The sequence below is a fragment of the Columba livia genome, chromosome 17 (genome assembly GCF_036013475.1).
Source record: "Columba livia isolate bColLiv1 breed racing homer chromosome 17, bColLiv1.pat.W.v2, whole genome shotgun sequence".
Classification (NCBI taxonomy): Eukaryota; Metazoa; Chordata; class Aves; order Columbiformes; family Columbidae; genus Columba; species Columba livia.
The window spans coordinates 10,002,557-10,020,704 of record NC_088618.1 but is presented as its reverse complement, the minus strand read 5'-3'; the positions used below and the strand labels follow the sequence as shown (position 1 = coordinate 10,020,704).

Sequence of the window (18,148 nt, the reverse complement as noted above, 5' to 3'; positions counted from 1 at the left end):
TTGTGAAAATTGTCATAAAAAAGAAAATGCATGGGAATTGTATCAAAACATTGATAGGATAATGCTAAAAAAAGCTCACATTCTTTAAATACTCTTTCTTAAGAGCATGACCAAAAAAACCCTTTAGAAACTAAGTATGTCTGTTTATGTTAATAGTCACACAAGAAATTCTTACATTAAATGTTTTTACATGGACTTCAGATTATCACTTCCTTTTAGGCACGCAAAGAGAGTCTTCTGTATCCGAGATTTCTCAGCTCACAGCAGCGAGGGCACGTGGTGCTCCGGGTGCAGATGCCACCTGAAACAAAAGCTGAGAGTTAACAACAGTGCGAGGTGGAGGAGCCGCTCGGGTGCCTGCGGGGAGGAGGGGTCCGAGCCGCAAAAGCTCTGGCCCCAGCTGCTGACCTGGCAGGCTGTCCATGGGCCTGCAGAGCGCGGCTGACCGTGCCCACAAAGGGAAACCAGGGGCCAAAGTCCCTCTGCAGATTGTCCTGGGACGTGACTCAGCTTGGGGATAGTCCTACCAGGCTCCTCTTAGCTTAGGCTTGACGGGAGCATATAAAGAGACATGAGCAGCTACTACTAGGAAACCTCCGTTGAGACAATAGTTTTAAATCCTTCTCCAGTTGATCACACAAGGAGTCGTTTGCATGAGACACTCGAGCATCCAGTCCACATGCGCACAGGAAGTTATTCCCTAATTTAGCCACTCAAACAGATTCAATCATATATCTTCAGACCAGAAAAGGCAATTTAGTCATAAGGACTCCCTGAGAACTGCACTAAGTGACTCCAGCTGAGCTAGCGAGTGTGTTTGAGGCATCACCCAACAGGTGGGAGCAGAACCTCAGAGCAGGGCTGGTAGCAGATGATAACAGGTAACCACAAGCCTGCCCAGGGCACTTCTCAGAAGCAGCAGGGCAGCTGATGATAGGACAGGCACTTCCAGCATGAACCAACACCCAGGGACAGGCTTTATCATGTGCTTCAATCACAAACCAAGTTGGGCAAGCCCTATAATCCCCCAAATTATACAGGTACACTGTTCCTGCTCATCAGTTATGCAAAAAACATAGCAAATTATAATGCACACCCAAGGATGTGCCAATCAAGATACCCAGCAAGACAAAGCCAGAAGTGAAAAAGTCCTTTAACACTCGATGCTCTGTCACAGGACTCAGCTGCAGCTCCAGGACATCCTGTGAGTCTCAGCAATGTTCACATAAACACAGCGGTCACACTTCTGTGCTGGGGGGCTGCACAAAAGCTGCTGAAGCTGCCACTGTGTCTTTCTCGCAGCCCAAAGCCTTTGGCTGGGGCTGAGATTGGCCGAACCTCACCCTGCCAGAGCTGAGCAGGCTCTGCGGTCTCCCAGCAGCAGCACTGCCTCCTGAACCACGCACAGCCAAGTGCTCCTCTTCCGCATCCTCCACCTCCTTCCTTCTCCAAAACTAACGGGGCCAGAAATAACCTGTATTTCGCCATCCTCATTTTCCTAGTTTTCTTTCCATAGCGTACTTTTCTTTGCCATGCTACAGACCTTCTATCCCTTCATTTTACTCTCCTCTCTTCTGCTTCCCTCCCTTTTTCCCTCCCCCTGCTTTCTCTCCCTCTGCACTTTGTGAACTGCTGCTGCGGTGCTGAAGTCCAAAGTTCAGTAACTTGCTAAGCACACAGATAAATATGAACCTTGGAGAATTTACATTGCTCCAATGTAAACAGATAGCCAAGGGTCCCTTTATCAGCACTGGCTCAGGACAGCTGTGGGGGGTCTGAAGTGGCTCAATTTTGTATTTTGTTTTTGGTTTTGTCTTTGAGGAGGGGGGGACGGAAAGGCGGGAGGCTGCGCTGTGCCCACTCTCCTGACAGTCGGGCGCGTTACCTCGGGAACATGGTGTAGGGAAGCTGGAAGCAGGATAACCCGAAATTCCAACCCAAGAGACACCAGCCTGAAGACCATGGTCTCGAAGCTGAGTCATCTTCAAGTGGAGCTGCTGGGAGCGCTGCTGGAGTCGGGACTGACCAAGGAGACCCTGATTAAGGCGCTGAGCGAAGCGGAACCCTACGTGCTCCAGAGCGAAAGTCAGCGTGCTATCAATGCGCTCCAGACGGAGAAAGGGGAACCCTGTCCCGACATCCCCAACGGAATCGGGGAGTCCAGGCTATCGGAAGATGAAACCTCTGATGACGGGGAGGAATTTACCCCTCCAATAATGAAGGAGCTGGAAAACTTGAGCCCTGAGGAGGCTGCTCACCAGAAGGCTGTGGTGGAAAGACTATTACAGTAAGGACAGATTTGCTGCTCCTCTTTGCTGCTTTCTTGCGCTCTTCCCTCTAAATCTCTTCTCTCCCCTTCCACTCAGTGTCCCTGGTATTCCCAGTTGATCCGGCTGCACACACACTCTCCATCCATGTCAGGACTCGCAGCCCCAAAGCACTCCCCAAATTCTTCATAAATGCTCAGACTTTCTTTTAATCTCACTTAAAATGCATGAAGGGAGCCATGGAGCCTGATTACACATTTGAAGTGCTTATATCATCAGAACAATCCAAGGCCCGTATAACTTGCATCTCTCTGACTGAATGTCAGATTTAAATTTTTAATAGAATTCACAATTTCAGTCATCAGGGAAGGAAAAAAAAAACCTGATGCTGTATTTGCCTGACAATGTACAGTAAAGAGAAGTTGAAAATGTTTCCCTGCTATATTTAAGGAGAGAGATATTGTTAATTTTACTGGGTTTTGTTATAGATTGTTGGTAAATGACAAACCAAGAGAACTTGTTGTTGTCATTCTTGTGTGTGCAAAATCCTCCCAGCTTCAGCGGGGATTTTTCTTGTAGAAAGAGCTCACACCAAACGCAAGTAGAGGTTAAAACCCAGGCAGAACACTCTATTCTACCATCCACTGCCTGTCACAACTACAAAGCACATACACAGCAACAGTTACAGGTTCTACTGTCACAGAAATTTGCATTAAAGCATTTTTGAGATCCAAAAACAGGAAAAGTTCTGTGAACCAATAAGCCTCATGATAAAGAAACATTCACCAGGATTCCCATTTGGGATTCTTGCTGTGATACAATTCCTGTGGGCAGCCTAAGAGGTTTGTCCAAGAAAGGATCAGGCCCATCCAACCTATTTATCACACCAGAATCAGATTCTTGCCCATCGGCTTTAGGGATATTTTGAAACGACAAGCTGACAAAAGACAAAAAGATGCAGCAACATCCTGCACTTAAAATCTTCACTAAAACTAATATCCATCTGGAGAATTTCTCAGGCTTTCTGGCCACTCCCCTTCATGTGCAAAGAAAATTATCATAGCATGTAACAACAAAAAGCAAACATCAAATCCCACCACAAAAGGCCACAGCTAGAAAAACAGCCTGACAAGAGTTAGCACTGAGTGTAAATACTTGGGAGAAGAAAGCTCGCTGGCACAACAAAGCTGATGACTCTGCAGTGCCCAATAGAGGAAAATCCACTGGATCAGCTCTTACCTGAGTGGGGAAAACATTCCCAATAACTCAGTCTTCTTTCTGGCTCAGAATTGATGACCACATCATCCATCAATTTCCCACTTCCAGCTCTGTCACATCTTTTAGTCCTCTCTGTTCCCTTTACCTCTTTCCCATTCTTTTTACCTATTTCCCTTCCCTCCTCACTTTTGCCTCTGCTGCTATTCCTCCCATTTTGTTGTCTTCTTGGCTAATTCTCTCTTCCCCTTCTGCTTTTCCTTCCCCTTATCCTTGTCTCCTTCTCATCTTCCTGAGTCTGCGTACAGGTCTTGGGGTAGTCTGAGCCCAGTGGCACCGGGCGGGCCCTGGCTAGTTACTAATTATCTAATGGCTTTATTATTTCTCTTTTGTCTTATAAATTTATAGATGAAAAGACCCTGATAAGCTTTTTGATCATTAACTTCTGATGGTTTATCAGGAGTCTTTCCAGAAAGGCAGCCATGGAAGCTGAAGAAGAGCACCTGGCTCTGTCCCATTTTCTGTGATGAATGGGCGAAGCAGCACTTGAGGTGCCATCCGCTGTGATCTCAGGACAGACACACGGATGGAGGAAATTCCTTCCTGCCACCCCCACTTCAGCACGAATTCTGGTTTCTGCCCCTCCCTGCCTTCCTAGGAACTTGCTGCCAGCCTTGCTGCGCTTCATACCAACCTCAGCACAACCACCTTCCCGCTCCTGCAGACTAACGCCTTCCCATGGACAGTCTCGTCTCTCTAGACACTGAGCAGCAGTCCCGTTTTACAAATGGGAACTCGGGTGCAGAGATTCTGCAGCCTACCTAAAACCCTAAGATAGTGCAGACAGGACTGGGCAAGAACCAGGATCTGCTAAGCCTTGTACTGGGTCTTCATTGCAAAGCTTTATTCTGAAACAGTTTTCTTTCATCAGTCCCCCATACCACAGGATAGAGCAATTCAGTTCTGCTGTGTAGGACAGTGCAGGGGGGCCTGAAGCCTCAGTTTCAGCAAGAAATGACAAGTATACGTACAGAGGAATAAAAAAGATCAGAATTGGTCAAGGTAAAACGAAAATATTAGAAAGTCTCTATTGACGTGTTTCATAATTCTGGTAAAAGATTTTTAAAAAGCAACTGTACGTCTGAGGATCTATTGAAGCATCTGAACCAGTATCGAGGTTTGATAATATCTAAGTAGTTGTTACCTACTAACAAACTTTTTGTTTTTAAGAACAAACCCTTCCATTAATAGATGCCTAAAGGTAAAGTCCTTAAAACCGTATTATAAGTAATGTAAGACAGGGTAGAATAGTCTATAATAGAAATTACTCCCAGCAACAGATAAAAGGAAAGCAAGGAAGAATCTCCATGCCCAGGTACTCCCAGTTAAACTTCAATGCCTGCAAAGCTATTTCAGCACCTATACAAGGTTTTCAAATCCAGAAACCAGATGGAGGCACTTCTGCCTTTAGGCAGAAGCCTCTTTGGGCATTATTAACAACTCCCGATCTAAGACTGTAGACCACATTTTAACAGAGAGATTGAATTGCGGGCAGCTATTAGAGATACAAGAAAAGCCTTTGTGGTAACTGCAGCCATTGCTTATAAAGTACAATCAGAAAAGTGTCAGTTGCTGAGCTTTCCAGCAGCTGGAGAGGAAACAAATGACAGCACCAAGAGACCAAGTATGTCCTTGCAGGACCACTAAAGTTGAAACGACAGTTTGGAAAGCACTAGTCAAAGCTGAGTGAAACAGGATGCAGATGAGATACACTCACACAACTGAGTGTACCTGTGGGCATTGGTTAGATTTTGTCCCTATAGAGAAAAAGAACACCTGATAAAGACAGTTCAAAGGTTCCTCTAGTGAGGAATGAACATGGTTTAATTTTGTCCCTCAATCTGTCTCACTGATCTTCCATAGGTTTACAATTGGAATAACAACATTGTCCCCAGATCACTCCACATAGCAAGTGAATTGCATCTACGATAAAGAATAAATAACGCGCTAGGGAGATGGAGCTGCGTGGAATAATTCCCAGATATTCCCCAGAACAGAAAGCAAGAGAGAGGCTCCCCTGGGGGAAGGGACAGATCACGCTGGTGCAGGTACAGCAAATGGAGAGAGGCAAAGCAACAACTCACCTGTAGGGCAAGGGGTGAAATTCCATTAGGAAAGAGAGAAATTGAGATAAGCAGATTCCCCCTGGAGGTAGGGATAAAAGCACGTTTTCCACAAGGAAAAGAAGAAAGCAAAGACATAATGATAAAGGTTCAGTCTTTTCCGTGTGTAAACGGTGTCTCAGAAGGGTTCTAGCTGGGGAATCTGGAGATGAAGCTGCCACACCCCTTTCATTTCCACATATAAACCAAGATGAGGCAAACCAGGCCAAGTTCAACAGAAAGGGACCCTGCGGGGATGGTCTTACCTTCCCTGGCTCTGCCCAGCCCGGCTCCAGGCACTGACAGCAGGGAGGGTTGTCGAGCAGGCTCCAGAGGAAAGGGCCAGAGGATGGTCCTGAGCCCTTCACAGCTTTGAACCTCAGTTTAAGCGAGGTCTGGTCCAAAGCAGCAGTTCAGAAGCCATCTCAGGGAAACGAAGGCTTCTCCTGCCTGAGAATCTGAGAACAGGAAAGAAGGAGAGACAGAGAGAATGAGGAAAATGAGGGGGAAGAAAGGAACAAAGGAAAATGAAAGAAAAGTGAGGAAGAGTGAAGGAGAGAGAAGGTCCCTCGAATGTTACATCTCCAGCTCTCTGAAATGGGTTTTCTTTAATGCTAACAACTTGATATTTACTTTCCATTTAAATTTGAGATGTTGCTATAAATTATCAACCAGCCTCTTGTTCCCTTTGAGTTTATAACTAACTACCTGGGTTACTTATTGTTCAGGTAACAAAAGGGAGGTGAAAACGCCCTTAAAAAGGGACCTCAGAAGTAAGAAAATGGGGAGCTGGCATGGAGAGAGGACCCAGGCCCCTGTGGTTGGGACGAGCCAGGGAAAGGGGCTGTGTTCAGATGGCAGAGAGCAGCTGACAGCAGGAGAGCAAGAGTTAGGAACAAGGAAGTAAAAACTGTGTGAGAAGAATTTGGAGATAGAGATTAGACCTTGTCGACCAAGAAATGAATGGGGAAATCGCTTGTACCTGGGGAGAAATGGAACTAAAATCCACAAAACAGCCTTGGAGATGGAGAAGGGAGCTTGAGCAAGGCAGATGCATTTCCGCAGTTCTGACTCACTGAAGCAACTGAGATTTTAGTGCAACTACAAACAGGAGATCTAACTTTAGGGTAAAATCCTACTGAATGACAGTCTATGACAGCCTCACTGGCAGTGAAAGAGCAAAGGTTTCAACTTACTATGTCTTAGTCAATGGTGAAGGCTCTGAGGTGGAACTGTGTGTTTGGGCAATGGTTCATCTGACCAGCTGCCATCACTGGTCTGTGATACAGCCTTGGGCCTAAAGGAATTGCTGCATTGATATTGCAGCCTGTGCTTTGACAATGTGCAGAGCAACGAGGATTTCATACAACCGCCCTATGAAATCACACTGCACTAAGATTCCCCTGCACTGTTTTGCTTCACACAGCTCCTGGCTTTGTCTCAAAGAAGACAAAACGGCAGGGCTTTAACCACTGCGAGAAGAGATTCACAGATATTCCTGTTTTATTCCTACCACAAAGAAAGGAGGATCTCAACAGTGGAGACATGACGTGGGACAGGAAGGAAATCAACACATAACAGAGGTTTCCACCAGTGGTAACACAGTCCTTCCTCTTCCCATCTGAGCCAGAACGCAAATCTAAGAGACCAGAGGTTCCAAGTCAGAGCCTTTTCTCCTTAGCACAGGGACTTGTATAATGAATTCAGGGTGCAGGTGCTGGCTAGACTGTCATAAGTACAAAGGCAGGAGACTGGTCCTTGGTTTGGACAGCAGAAGAAAAAAAACAGTGAGGAAAGAAAAGCTGGTTTAAGTTTAGCCCAATTTGAGACTTCTGAAAGACAAAGATGGTTAAGGGAAGAAGCTAGAAAATAGAAGCCTCTATAGCAAGCATCCCATCGCAAAAGAGAAACAAATGTTCCTGTTTTCAGAAAGCAAGTTCTTCAGAAGCTGTAACTGACAGTGCTTCTGTCACACTTTAACTGCAGCAGAGCTTGCTCCTTGGACTGCCCAGCCACTGGGAGAGGGGCTGCAGGGGAACAGAGATAAGGGTGTTTGTACTGAGAGAACAGGTGTGGACTTTGTCCTGCTTATCACTTTGCAGCCGCTGGCAACCTCCTGAGTCAACAAAGCAATGAACAGTATGGTGGTTGCCTGTTGCTCAGACCTGTGGGCTCCTGTGACAGTTTTTCCACAACCCCAGGTACCTTCCCCCCCCGGCCAGATGCTCCTTTGATGCTGGTGTTGGATGTGACACCAGTGTATTTCCACAGCCTGCAAACCATTTCCACCAGACATTTCACACAGAGAACATAGAAGGATGCTCTCTGTTAAAACCGAACCAAAGGTTTTTCTGTAGAGAGGCTCCTGCCCTGTTTAGATCTAGACTGCTTGGTTTCACGGCTTTCTATTTCTACTGTGATTTTCAGCTCTGCTGAAATCAATTCACACAAAGAAGTCAGAGTCATGTTTTCTCTAGGAACCTCTGAAGATATTCTAATCAGAGATCCTAAAAATCAGATATTCACATTCATTAGGAAATCCTGAACCAGATTCTCAAGTTTTGTGAATAGGTCTCAAACAGGTCTATTCCCTCAGCTCTTATCCCAAAGGAGGGTGGATATAGGAGGAATTAATGGTTTGCCTGTTGTTCTTTATTGCGTTTAGAAACTTGAGCGGATCTAGATGTCAATCGGTGTGTTTGAATAACATGTAGCAGATGTGCAAGAACATAATCCTGTGTGGCTCGGTGTGTACATATGCATACACGGCTGTCATGTGACTGTATGATTAAAGGCTGTTTTCATTTCTTGAATCACTGCAAGGCAACCCAGCCTGGGCATGAGCTAGGTCCAGCCTAACGTCATAACCGATCTGTCTTGGAAAAATAAAGCACATCTCCTCCAAGCAGCTATGCCTTAAAGAAAAGGGGATAGAGAAGAAAAACTATGTAGGGAAAGGGAAATGTCAACTCTGAAAAAGAGATCTGTAGCCATAAAACATCCACCTGAATACTGAAATGCATCATCACTTCCCTCCTCACACCATTTCTCACTAGCAGCAAAAATGCTTGACATTCACATTACTTTCCAGCAGAAAGGTCCATTCCTTGCTCACGTCACCAGTCAGCAGTTTGTCACTTACAGATGACAACTGCCTAAGCAAAACAGGCCAAAACCTTGTATCCAAATAAGCACTAACAGCAAAGACTATGGCCATGTACTGGGAAATTCTCTTGATAACCAGAGTCCCCTTCTAAGAGGAGATCAAAGTATCTGCAGAGAACAGTTTAAAGGAAGCTCGTGCTACATCTTTTGTACTTCATCTGTAATACCATGCAGTTTTTACCCTGAATGCAGGGTCAAAATGAGCAAGGAACCAGGCTGAGGAACAGCTTTCTCTGCCTCACCAGACGCAAGGGTGACGGCTGCCTGGCAAGTGACCTCGGGAGGTTCTGCTGCACTTCCTTGGAATCCAGGGCTGCTGAGCACAGGTGTTAGATCTCTCTCTCTCTCTCCTGATAAGCGTTTTCCTCCTTCCAGAGAGGATCCCTGGCGAGTAGCAAAGATGGTGAAATCCTACCTCCAGCAGCACAACATCCCCCAGCGTGAGGTGGTGGACACGACTGGTCTGAACCAATCGCACCTCTCGCAGCACCTCAACAAGGGCACTCCCATGAAGACCCAAAAGAGGGCAGCCCTCTACACCTGGTACGTCCGCAAGCAGCGAGAGGTGGCGCAGCGTAAGTATGGCAACAACTGTTCTATCTCAGTTTCATAAAGGCCTCTGCTCTCCCTTGCTAATCCTTACTCCCCATTTTATCAAGGAAAAATGGAAGGAAAAGCCACTTTCAGCAGAAAGCTTAGAGAAGTCTAGGTCAGTATTCAGTGGTGAGGTGAACCAAACTGTACATGAAAAAAATACTCCCTCACAAAGTAGCCTGCAGTCACCCCAACCCCATTTGGCTAAAGAGAAGGCAACTAATGCTTTCCATTTGCAATTACAGTTCTACACTCATCCTCAGACTAAAGCGGTGTAGTGGACAGATGAGAGACAGAATTTCTACCTGAGAACTGGGCTTTTGCAATTTCAGCTAAAGCAAAAGCTTCTCTAGCTACAAAAAAGCAGTGGGCTGCTGTACTGACTGTGAAAAACCACTATGGGCCATTGCCTCGTGAAAAAACCCCTGGGAGCCACCACTTCATGTCCTCCAAGCCCTTTCATTACAGGCACCCACTGGGAACACATCCCTGCAGCGTGCACTTCAGCATCCATGGGCCTGCCTGGAATCCATCTTATTTAATTTTGTATTGGTGGATTGCAAGGAAAATGAGACATTTGGCCTTGGGATGGTTCTGGGGAGCAGGACTGCAGGCTTGCTTGCTCTAAACTCAGCTGCTTCTGCTTTCATTACTCCAAGGTGGGAGCAGAAATGCAGTGTAAGAGTTAGGACAGGTAAACATGGTCCTTCTAGGAACATTTTACCCTTTTAGCAAATTACAGAACTTCATTTCCACCTCATCTAGATTCAACCCCCCCTCTTGTACAAGATATTCTGTAAGGGTGAGCTGCATTGGGCCTGCTAAGCACCAAGAGACAAAACTGTTGGTAATGCTTCCAGAAAGCAAATTCCCTTTCCCCTTTGTGCCTGCAGAATTCACACACGCTGGCCAGGGCATTCTGACAGAGGAGCCCATGGGAGATGACCTGCCCACCAAGAAGGGAAGAAGAAACCGCTTTAAGTGGGGTCCTGCCTCCCAACAGATCCTGTTCCAAGCCTATGAGAGACAGAAAAACCCCAGCAAAGAAGAGAGAGAGGCACTGGTGGAAGAGTGCAACAGGTAAGGATGGGTGTCTGGCTCTGAGGAAGAGGGGCAGAGCAAGGTCAGTGTGTTTGGCACTTGCTAGAGCCTGTGCGAGGCTGACTAACGGCACAGCAGTGGGTATCACCACTGACACCAGCTACACTGGAATGAAATGACAGTGCAGCATTTGCTGTTCACAAAGGGTCAGTAATGGCCCATGTCCTGCTGTTCCTGGCAGGATCCTTCCACAGTGTGCCAGACCACGGCTGCTTTGGGGCTCTGCACTCACTCCGTCTCTCTAAGTCCAGCTCAGCGAGGCTCTTCTTGTGCTTTCCCCCAACAGAGCAGAGTGTATTCAGAGAGGTGTTTCCCCATCTCAGGCCCAGGGCCTGGGCTCAAACCTGGTGACAGAGGTCAGAGTCTACAACTGGTTTGCCAATCGCAGGAAGGAGGAGGCTTTCCGGCACAAGCTGGCCATGGACACCTTCAGCGGACCGCAGCCCAGCTCTGCTCCCCCGCTAACTCCTCACAACTCTTCCTCCCTCCAGCCAACATCTGCTCTCTCACCCAGCAAAGTTCACGGTAAGAAACAACCAGGGGAAGATCTGAAAGAGATGTAAGTGAACCTACCCAAACTCGGTCGCTAACAGTACCTCCCAAGTCCACCCTTTTAGAAGGTGAAGTTACACACAGAAAAAACAGACTTGATACAAGGGAAGAGCACCAGTGACAAACAGACCATGTCTCTGAGGGAGGAGAGTGGCTAGAAAAGCAAGGGTGACATGTAGTTCAGTAACAAAATTCCTCGCTCACTCTTTGACACCCACATGCCCTCAGGGCTGGCAGGTAGAATCCCCTTCCAGGGAGCCATCCACCGGTACCATCACAAGTCACTTCTGTGTCCTTCCACTTACGCGTGTGCCTCCTCTTTCCAAAACATACCGGTACTATCAGGCTCCGACCAAGTTTCAAGGCATCTGGAAAGGTCGTTCTCCATGCAAAAAGAGCAGAGCTTTCTCAGCTTCATAGCCAGAGCTGGTAACTGCACTCACCATGGAAAGGGATGACCTTGGTGAGACTCTCTCCTCTCTACACCCACATCCAGAGGGGTGGTTTCTAGTGAATCCTGCTTGTTCCCAGCAGCACACGCAGCCACACCTTCAAGTCAGTATTTGAGGAAGCAGTTGCACAGAGTTACAGGAGGGGCAGGGCGGCGAGAATGCCTGTTCTCCTGGCTCCCCTACTACCCACCTTGTCTCTGCCTCGAGCATCTAAAGGCCTGCAAAGGAAACTGAATCTAGCATTGCCAAAGTTTCTCGGTTTGTCACTTTTGACAGCAGTTTCCCTCCTGTTGTGCTGCAGGAGTGAGGTACAACCAGCAGCCAGCCAGCGAGGCAGAGTCCTCCAGCAGCAACCACCATGGGAACAGCTCCATGGTGACCACCCAGACCATCCTGCACCAGGTTTCTCCCCCTGGACTGGAGCCCAGCCAGAACCTCCTGAGCACAGACACTAAGCTGGTAAGTGATGTTTACTTAAGCTCTGGTAACTGGAGGATGTCAGGTCCTCTGCCTGTGGTCACAATATGGACACTTCAGAAGCAGTTTTTCCTAGAATACTCTTAAAACCACCTTCTTACGGAGATATTGCAGGGCAACTTTGCACTGACCGTGCAACACAAGCAGTCCTGAGATACGTGTGCCCTGTAGACCGCTGGTAAGGGTACATATTAGAGCATGAAAGCAAGAAGTATAGCCATTTCTTTATCGTCAGTCAGAAGTCTATTCTGAAAAAACAGAGCTCAAGGTATGACACGATTGCATTGTTCCCAGGAAACCCTGTTCTCTCCTCCTTTCCCCAGTGAGATTCTTGTCATCTCCAACTCTCATTTGAACCCCACACATCTCAAGATAGTTGATGAGACACCAATGGAATTAACAGAACAGAGATCTGTACTTACATCTATTTTACCTGTAAGAATTAAGCTCAACAGCCTATATGCAACACATACCATTGAGACGTACTGGATGTACCTTGTAGCAAACTGCCTTCTCAAAGCAAATTTCCTTTTGAGATTTGACTACACATTTTCCCACAAAATTAGCAATGATGTGCTAGAACTACACTACTGATCACTTTCAGTTGGCCCATGTTCCCTTGCTTACAGGGAAACAGTTGGCAGGAGTTTGCATTAGTGCATACTGGCCTGAGGCGAAGTTAAGGTCACTAAAATGAGTATGGTTTAAATCTCGTCAGTCACTCACTTTGCTGGCTTTCTGGTGTCATCCTGAAGAAAACAAGTGTCTTTCAGCAGGTGCTGAAAATCTTCTACAGCTGTCTTCTAAAACTGGTATCAAGGTGGTTTGTCCCACCTGTTGGTGCTCACTCTTACTAAAGATTCCTCACAGCTTTTTGTCTGGGGAGAAAAAAAGTATAATACAAAACATTGAACTTTTGCCATCAGCCAAATTATTTGAAGGCTATTTTGCTAATCCACGGTACTTCAACTACAGGTCTCCAAAGGGCCTTGCAAACTCAAAACCCCATTAGAGCACAGACACAGGTCACGTGGTTCATTTCAGAGGCTGAGAAACCACTTGAGTTATAAAATTTCTCAGTGACTAAAGGACAGACTGTATCAGCAAGACACTCGAGCACAGAACAGTCCTGTTCTATGTAACAGGTACGTTTCCTCTTTAGCAGCCGGGAACTGCCAGGTAATGCAGCCTCAAGAAGGTACTGTACAAAAAAAAAAAAAGGTCTAAGGAAACTTTTCAGCAATGCCTTTAAAATCTCAGTCTGAAAACGCACTGCCAATAAAAGATATTGCTGGGAGAAAGGAAAGTTACAGGCATTTCTCACAGGAAAAGTTGAACAAGAGGAACACTGATTCTGTGCTCAACTCTGCAGCTCTAATTACTATGTAAAATTACCTGAGCCTCTTAATTTCCCCAAGCATTGTCTTCTACCCTTAGCTGTAAAACAGAAGGTAAACTTTCCCTATAGAGAATGCAGTGGGACTAATCTCATTCTTGTTTGTAAAAATCCTTATGTTTTCTTAAAGGTGAAAGAACTAAACCACCAAGGATTTTTTATTAGTATTTCAACAGTTTTGACCTTTGCTCGTTAACTGAGGAGCACAGGGAAAGTGCCAACAAGCAAATGCAAAGTCTTTCTAGTTAGCAAGTGTTCAGAACAGGCAGGAAGAAGGAGAAGGATATTTATCACGGCTTTGGGACTCACCACACTCAACCTTCTGCAGAGAGCACTGTCACAGTCCCCTGTCCCACAGGTCTCGGCTCCCGGAGGAACTCTCCCTCCTGTCAGCACCCTGACCGCCCTGCACAGCCTCGAGCAAAACCCACACACGCTGAGCCAGCAAACTCAGAACCTCATCATGGCATCCCTGCCAGGGGTCATGGCCATCGGAGCGGGCGAGACCTCGTCCCTAGCGCCAGCGTTCACCAACACCGGAGCCTCCACCCTGGTGATCGGTGAGTAGTGCTCCGTAATGACTCTGCTTAGTGCGGTTCGGATAAAGAGCTACTTGTAGTTGATAGAATTACCTGCCTCATTTTCAGAGACAAAAGTACTAAGTTGGCAGCGATACGAACCTGGGGAGATTGTCACAAACAGCAAGGATCTTCAGCAGTACAAGTATCAATGGAATTAAGGGACAGATGCTCCTTATTCCTGTTAAAATTAAGTTATACACAAGCTCACATCCTAAGAGCAATGTACTTTTGCAATCTACTCCTACGCCAACGTTTTGTTTTGCTGCTCTGTATCTTCCCAAACATAAATGTAATACTTCTTCAAAACTACGAAAACTGAAGCATGTTCACAGTGCTTGAAAGACAAAAAACATGCTGTTGTACTTCCCGCAAGGAGCAGCATATGCCTTTGGAACCCACAGCAGTAATTACTGGGTTTTCATATTTTTCACTTTGACAGCTTTTCTGGAATTGTACGGGATTTCTTTTCATTCCAAGATCAGCCTACTGCCAAAGTGCATCTCGTTAGATAAAGGAAAAGAAAATGTATACTCTCCTCTTATACTTTCTTTCCAGGAAGAGGTCTTATTTTGTTCCACGGTGACAGCTGTGAACTAATTTCCATTTCCCCATTTACACTCAAGATTATGATATGGATTCTAATTTTGTGCAAACAAAAAAAGAAAACCTATCTCTCAGTGCTAGAAAGACTTGTTGATTTACAGAACGGGGTCCGGACAGTCGTGGCAAATAGGTAGTAATGCGTGAAACCACCTACTTCTTTGTTATTGGTCCAAATTCCATAATTTGACAGCACAAGTAAAATGAGCTTAAACTCCATTCCATGTGGCTGGAAAGATCCAGTGTAGTTCTGTTTGTTGTCAACAACTTCATTTAAAAAAAATTTATAAATAAAATAAAATAAAATAAAATATGAAATGATGCTCTGAGTTTACTTCTGAGCAAGGCCTCCTGAGCGGAACCCTGTATCAGATGATCACTAAACTGGAAAGTGACCTGTACTGCTACGAAATCTATTCATAATCACAGATGACGAATGCAACATGACGACTGCTTTGGATGCCCCTGCTGCAGAGCAGCCGCACTACTCCCATAGTGTGTGACACTACTGCCATCAGTCCTTGTTTTTCAGGCCTGGCCTCAACCCAGCCCCAGAGCGTCCCTGTAATAAACAGCATGGGGAGCAGCCTCACCACCCTGCAGCCCGTCCAGTTCTCCCAGCAACTGCACCCGTCTTACCAGCAGCCCCTCATGCAGCAGGTCCAGAGCCACATCAACCAGAGCCCCTTCATGGCTACCATGGCTCAAATACAGAACCCTCACGGTAAGAACATGAACTTACTTGCTCAAGCAAACTGCAAAAATAAAGGCTCTGTTCTGGAGCATTTGCTGGGTCCTTGGGGTTGCAGCACTCTATTTCCCTCTTCTATTATTGTTGCTTTAATTATTACATTTTTTTTCTCTTGTATTCATCTCTGTCCACTTCCACTGTTTCAGAGACAGACAGCAGGTCCATGTCCATGAGGAGAACTCAGCCAAACTAGTCTCAGGCAAAGCTCCAACATCCACCTGATCTTGTTTTCTTTCACGTGCAGCTCTCTATGGCCCCAAGTCTGAAGTGGCCCAATATACACATACAGGCCTCTTGCCACAAACCATGGTGATAACAGACACAGCCAATCTCAGCACTCTGACTAACCTGACACCAACTAAACAGGTAACAGCCTTTAGCACGTGCCTTTGCTCCCCACCTTAGAACTACACTGGTTTGCAGGCAGCTCCTCACTTGACAGAGTTTTTGGGTGTGTGGTCTACGCTATCCCAGCAGGATGATCATCCTTATCTCCTTACCTTGCTGGTACCAGCTGCAATACTAGAGGCATTAGAGTAACCTCTTCACTGCATCATCAAGGAGGATTTAATCTCCTTGGAAACAGCACCTGCTCACTCTCACACCTGTTACAGGGGATGTATAAACCTGGTACTGTTACCTTTCTTTTCTCTAGGCATTCACGTCTGACTCAGAGACTCACACAGAGTCTGGGATGCATACACCAGTGTCACAGGCACCAACGATACATTTACAGAACCAAGACACAACCATCCAGCACCTCCAGCCGGGCCCTCGCCTCACCTCAAGCCCTGCTGGTAAGAGCAGCACACGCTATTATCTTGAACCACATATTGCAGTTTCTCATGCCAGTACTGTAAAACCCAGACAGAAAATGGTAACTGGGGCTCACCATTCTCCGAAAGGGTCTACTGGTGTCTTGAGAGGGGTTGAGAAGCTGGTACAAATAAAAGATTCAGAGTATAGTGTGTGTAAGGCCAAACTGTGGAAATGGGACCCTTCTTCAGCATCTAGAGAGGAAAATAACCTTAAAAATGTTGATAAAAATCAGTGTCTATACATACGCAATTCCACAGGCAGTTTTCAGGACTGAAAAGCCCAAGACTCCCTGATGAAGAGACTCCAGTTGGATCTTGCCAGTTCTAAGGACTAGGATATTAACAGCCAACTAGAATCCTCAGAGCTGAACTCCCTGATGCCATTGATGCCTTAAGCCTAGCTTTGTATTTGAGCTAGGTATATAATGGCACAAAAATTAGAAAGAAATGCAAGTTATGCCCTTTTGCCAGGATGTTTTAGTCACGCTGGGAATGCAAGTGTGTGCGCACATGACAAGGGGACTGTGGTGAGAATCCGTACTTAACTTCTGCCTGTGCCTTTGACAGTGTCCTCTAGCAGCCTGGTGCTCTACCAAAGCTCTGACTCCACCAACAGCCACAGCCAGCTGCTGCCATCCACTCACAACGCCATGGAGACCTTCATCTCCACGCAGATGGCATCCTCCACCCAGTAATCCCGACAGCTAGCCCAAGGGTGACTGCCACAACCAACCCACCAGGTGCGACTCCAGCTGTGTCTGCCGCTCAGCCGCCCTCCAGCCCCGTACAAACCCTCGCCCATCTGCCTCCGGGAGAGAAGGTATCTGACTCAAGCCAGGAGCCATGGAAAGATGATGCTGGCACTGCTAAAATCCACTGCCCCCCAATAAAACAAGCAAACCCAAACCCCACGAGCCAGGCTAAAACGACCAGATGTCCTTTGGAATCCCATCAAGATGGATCTGAATGCAATACAGCAAAAAAGTCAGGGCGTGGATGGGACATTCATTCTGCTCAGCCTTCAGCAAGCTGGGCCTGTACAAACCTGCCAACACCAGGCTAGGCCTCGCACGAAGGAGCAAAGCTGAGCTGCTGAAGAAGAGACACCATCTTTAATACACCTCTTTGGCTGTAAAGACACACCAGTGGGAACTCTGAGAAATAATAGTATCTTGGAGGCAAGACTGAGAGAACCTGGATCTTGACTGCAATGAGAATCACCAAGGAACAGATTCAGGAATGGCTTGGCACAAAACCATCAGTATGGGATCACTGACTACAAGCTACAAATCCTTTAATTAACTACAAAAATACCAAACATCCTCTGTTAAAAATGACCTGCTCTAAAATCATGCTATATTAGTGGAAATGGCTTGGTTATTTTTAATATAGCTCTGCTTTGTTTTAAATGCAGAAATAAAAGTTTAACAGCAGCAAGGAGACTCCAGTTCTCTGCATTAACCATGTGGGTTCTCATCTCGTGTATCCTGCTGTGTGAGCCAGGCGATGGCATCCTCCACATGTCCCTGACACTGCACAACACCTGGGATGTCCCCATGCTCCATAAAGAGCAGCAGTTCCTGCTGTTTTTCTCAATAAAAACGGAAAAAATCCCTAATTAACATGGTTTTCACACTGTGACCAAAAGAGCGCTAATATTTCAACTGTGAAACGGATGAAAATCCTTGAGACTAGAAAGTTCTCAAGGCTCTTAAAAGGTTGAGATATAAGGGAGAATTTAAAAAGAAAAAGCCCAACAGCAAAGCCTTCAGTTATCACATCTAGAAATTTCAAAATTGCAGATGTCCATTACAGTTTGTATTGATATGATCTTTCTCTAGATTATATCAACCATCAGAGACTAACTTCAGTAACCAATATTATCCTAGAATTCTTTCCTAATCTCCGATATGCATCATTTGCAAATACCTGTAACTTCCAGTTAGCATAATCATCATAAACCAAGTCAAAAGGTAACTTTTAGACAACTATGCCTTTGAAACCCCAGGTCCTTGCT

At 46.1% G+C, this 18,148-nt stretch overlaps 2 protein-coding genes across 17 annotated transcripts in view; one reads left to right on the top strand and one right to left on the bottom strand.

Annotated features, from left to right (window-relative positions):
• C17H12orf43 (chromosome 17 C12orf43 homolog) overlaps window positions 1-18,148 on the bottom strand; it is a 28,943-nt gene that overhangs the window by 6,117 nt on the left and 4,678 nt on the right. For 13 of the 16 annotated variants that reach the window (XR_010466730.1, XR_010466735.1, XR_010466737.1 and 10 more), the window contains exons 7-8: window positions 5,911-6,102; window positions 176-301 (exon numbers count right to left, since the gene is read on the bottom strand). The gene's annotated coding sequence lies outside the window, so the exon portion shown is untranslated. Of the gene's footprint in view, window positions 1-175; window positions 302-5,910; window positions 6,103-12,711; window positions 12,864-18,148 lie in introns of all 16 variants that reach the window. The other 3 variants (XR_010466732.1, XR_010466745.1, XR_010466736.1) reach the window with 2 other exon arrangements.
• Window positions 1,511-17,560, top strand: HNF1A (HNF1 homeobox A). Its single transcript, XM_005503912.4, has 10 exons — window positions 1,511-2,287; window positions 9,185-9,384; window positions 10,297-10,483; window positions 10,791-11,029; window positions 11,810-11,967; window positions 13,740-13,941; window positions 15,095-15,286; window positions 15,558-15,679; window positions 15,969-16,110; window positions 16,699-17,560. The coding sequence occupies exons 1-10, from the start codon at window positions 1,962-1,964 to the stop codon at window positions 16,824-16,826; spliced, it is 1,896 nt and encodes a 631-aa protein (XP_005503969.1). The 5' UTR covers window positions 1,511-1,961; the 3' UTR covers window positions 16,827-17,560.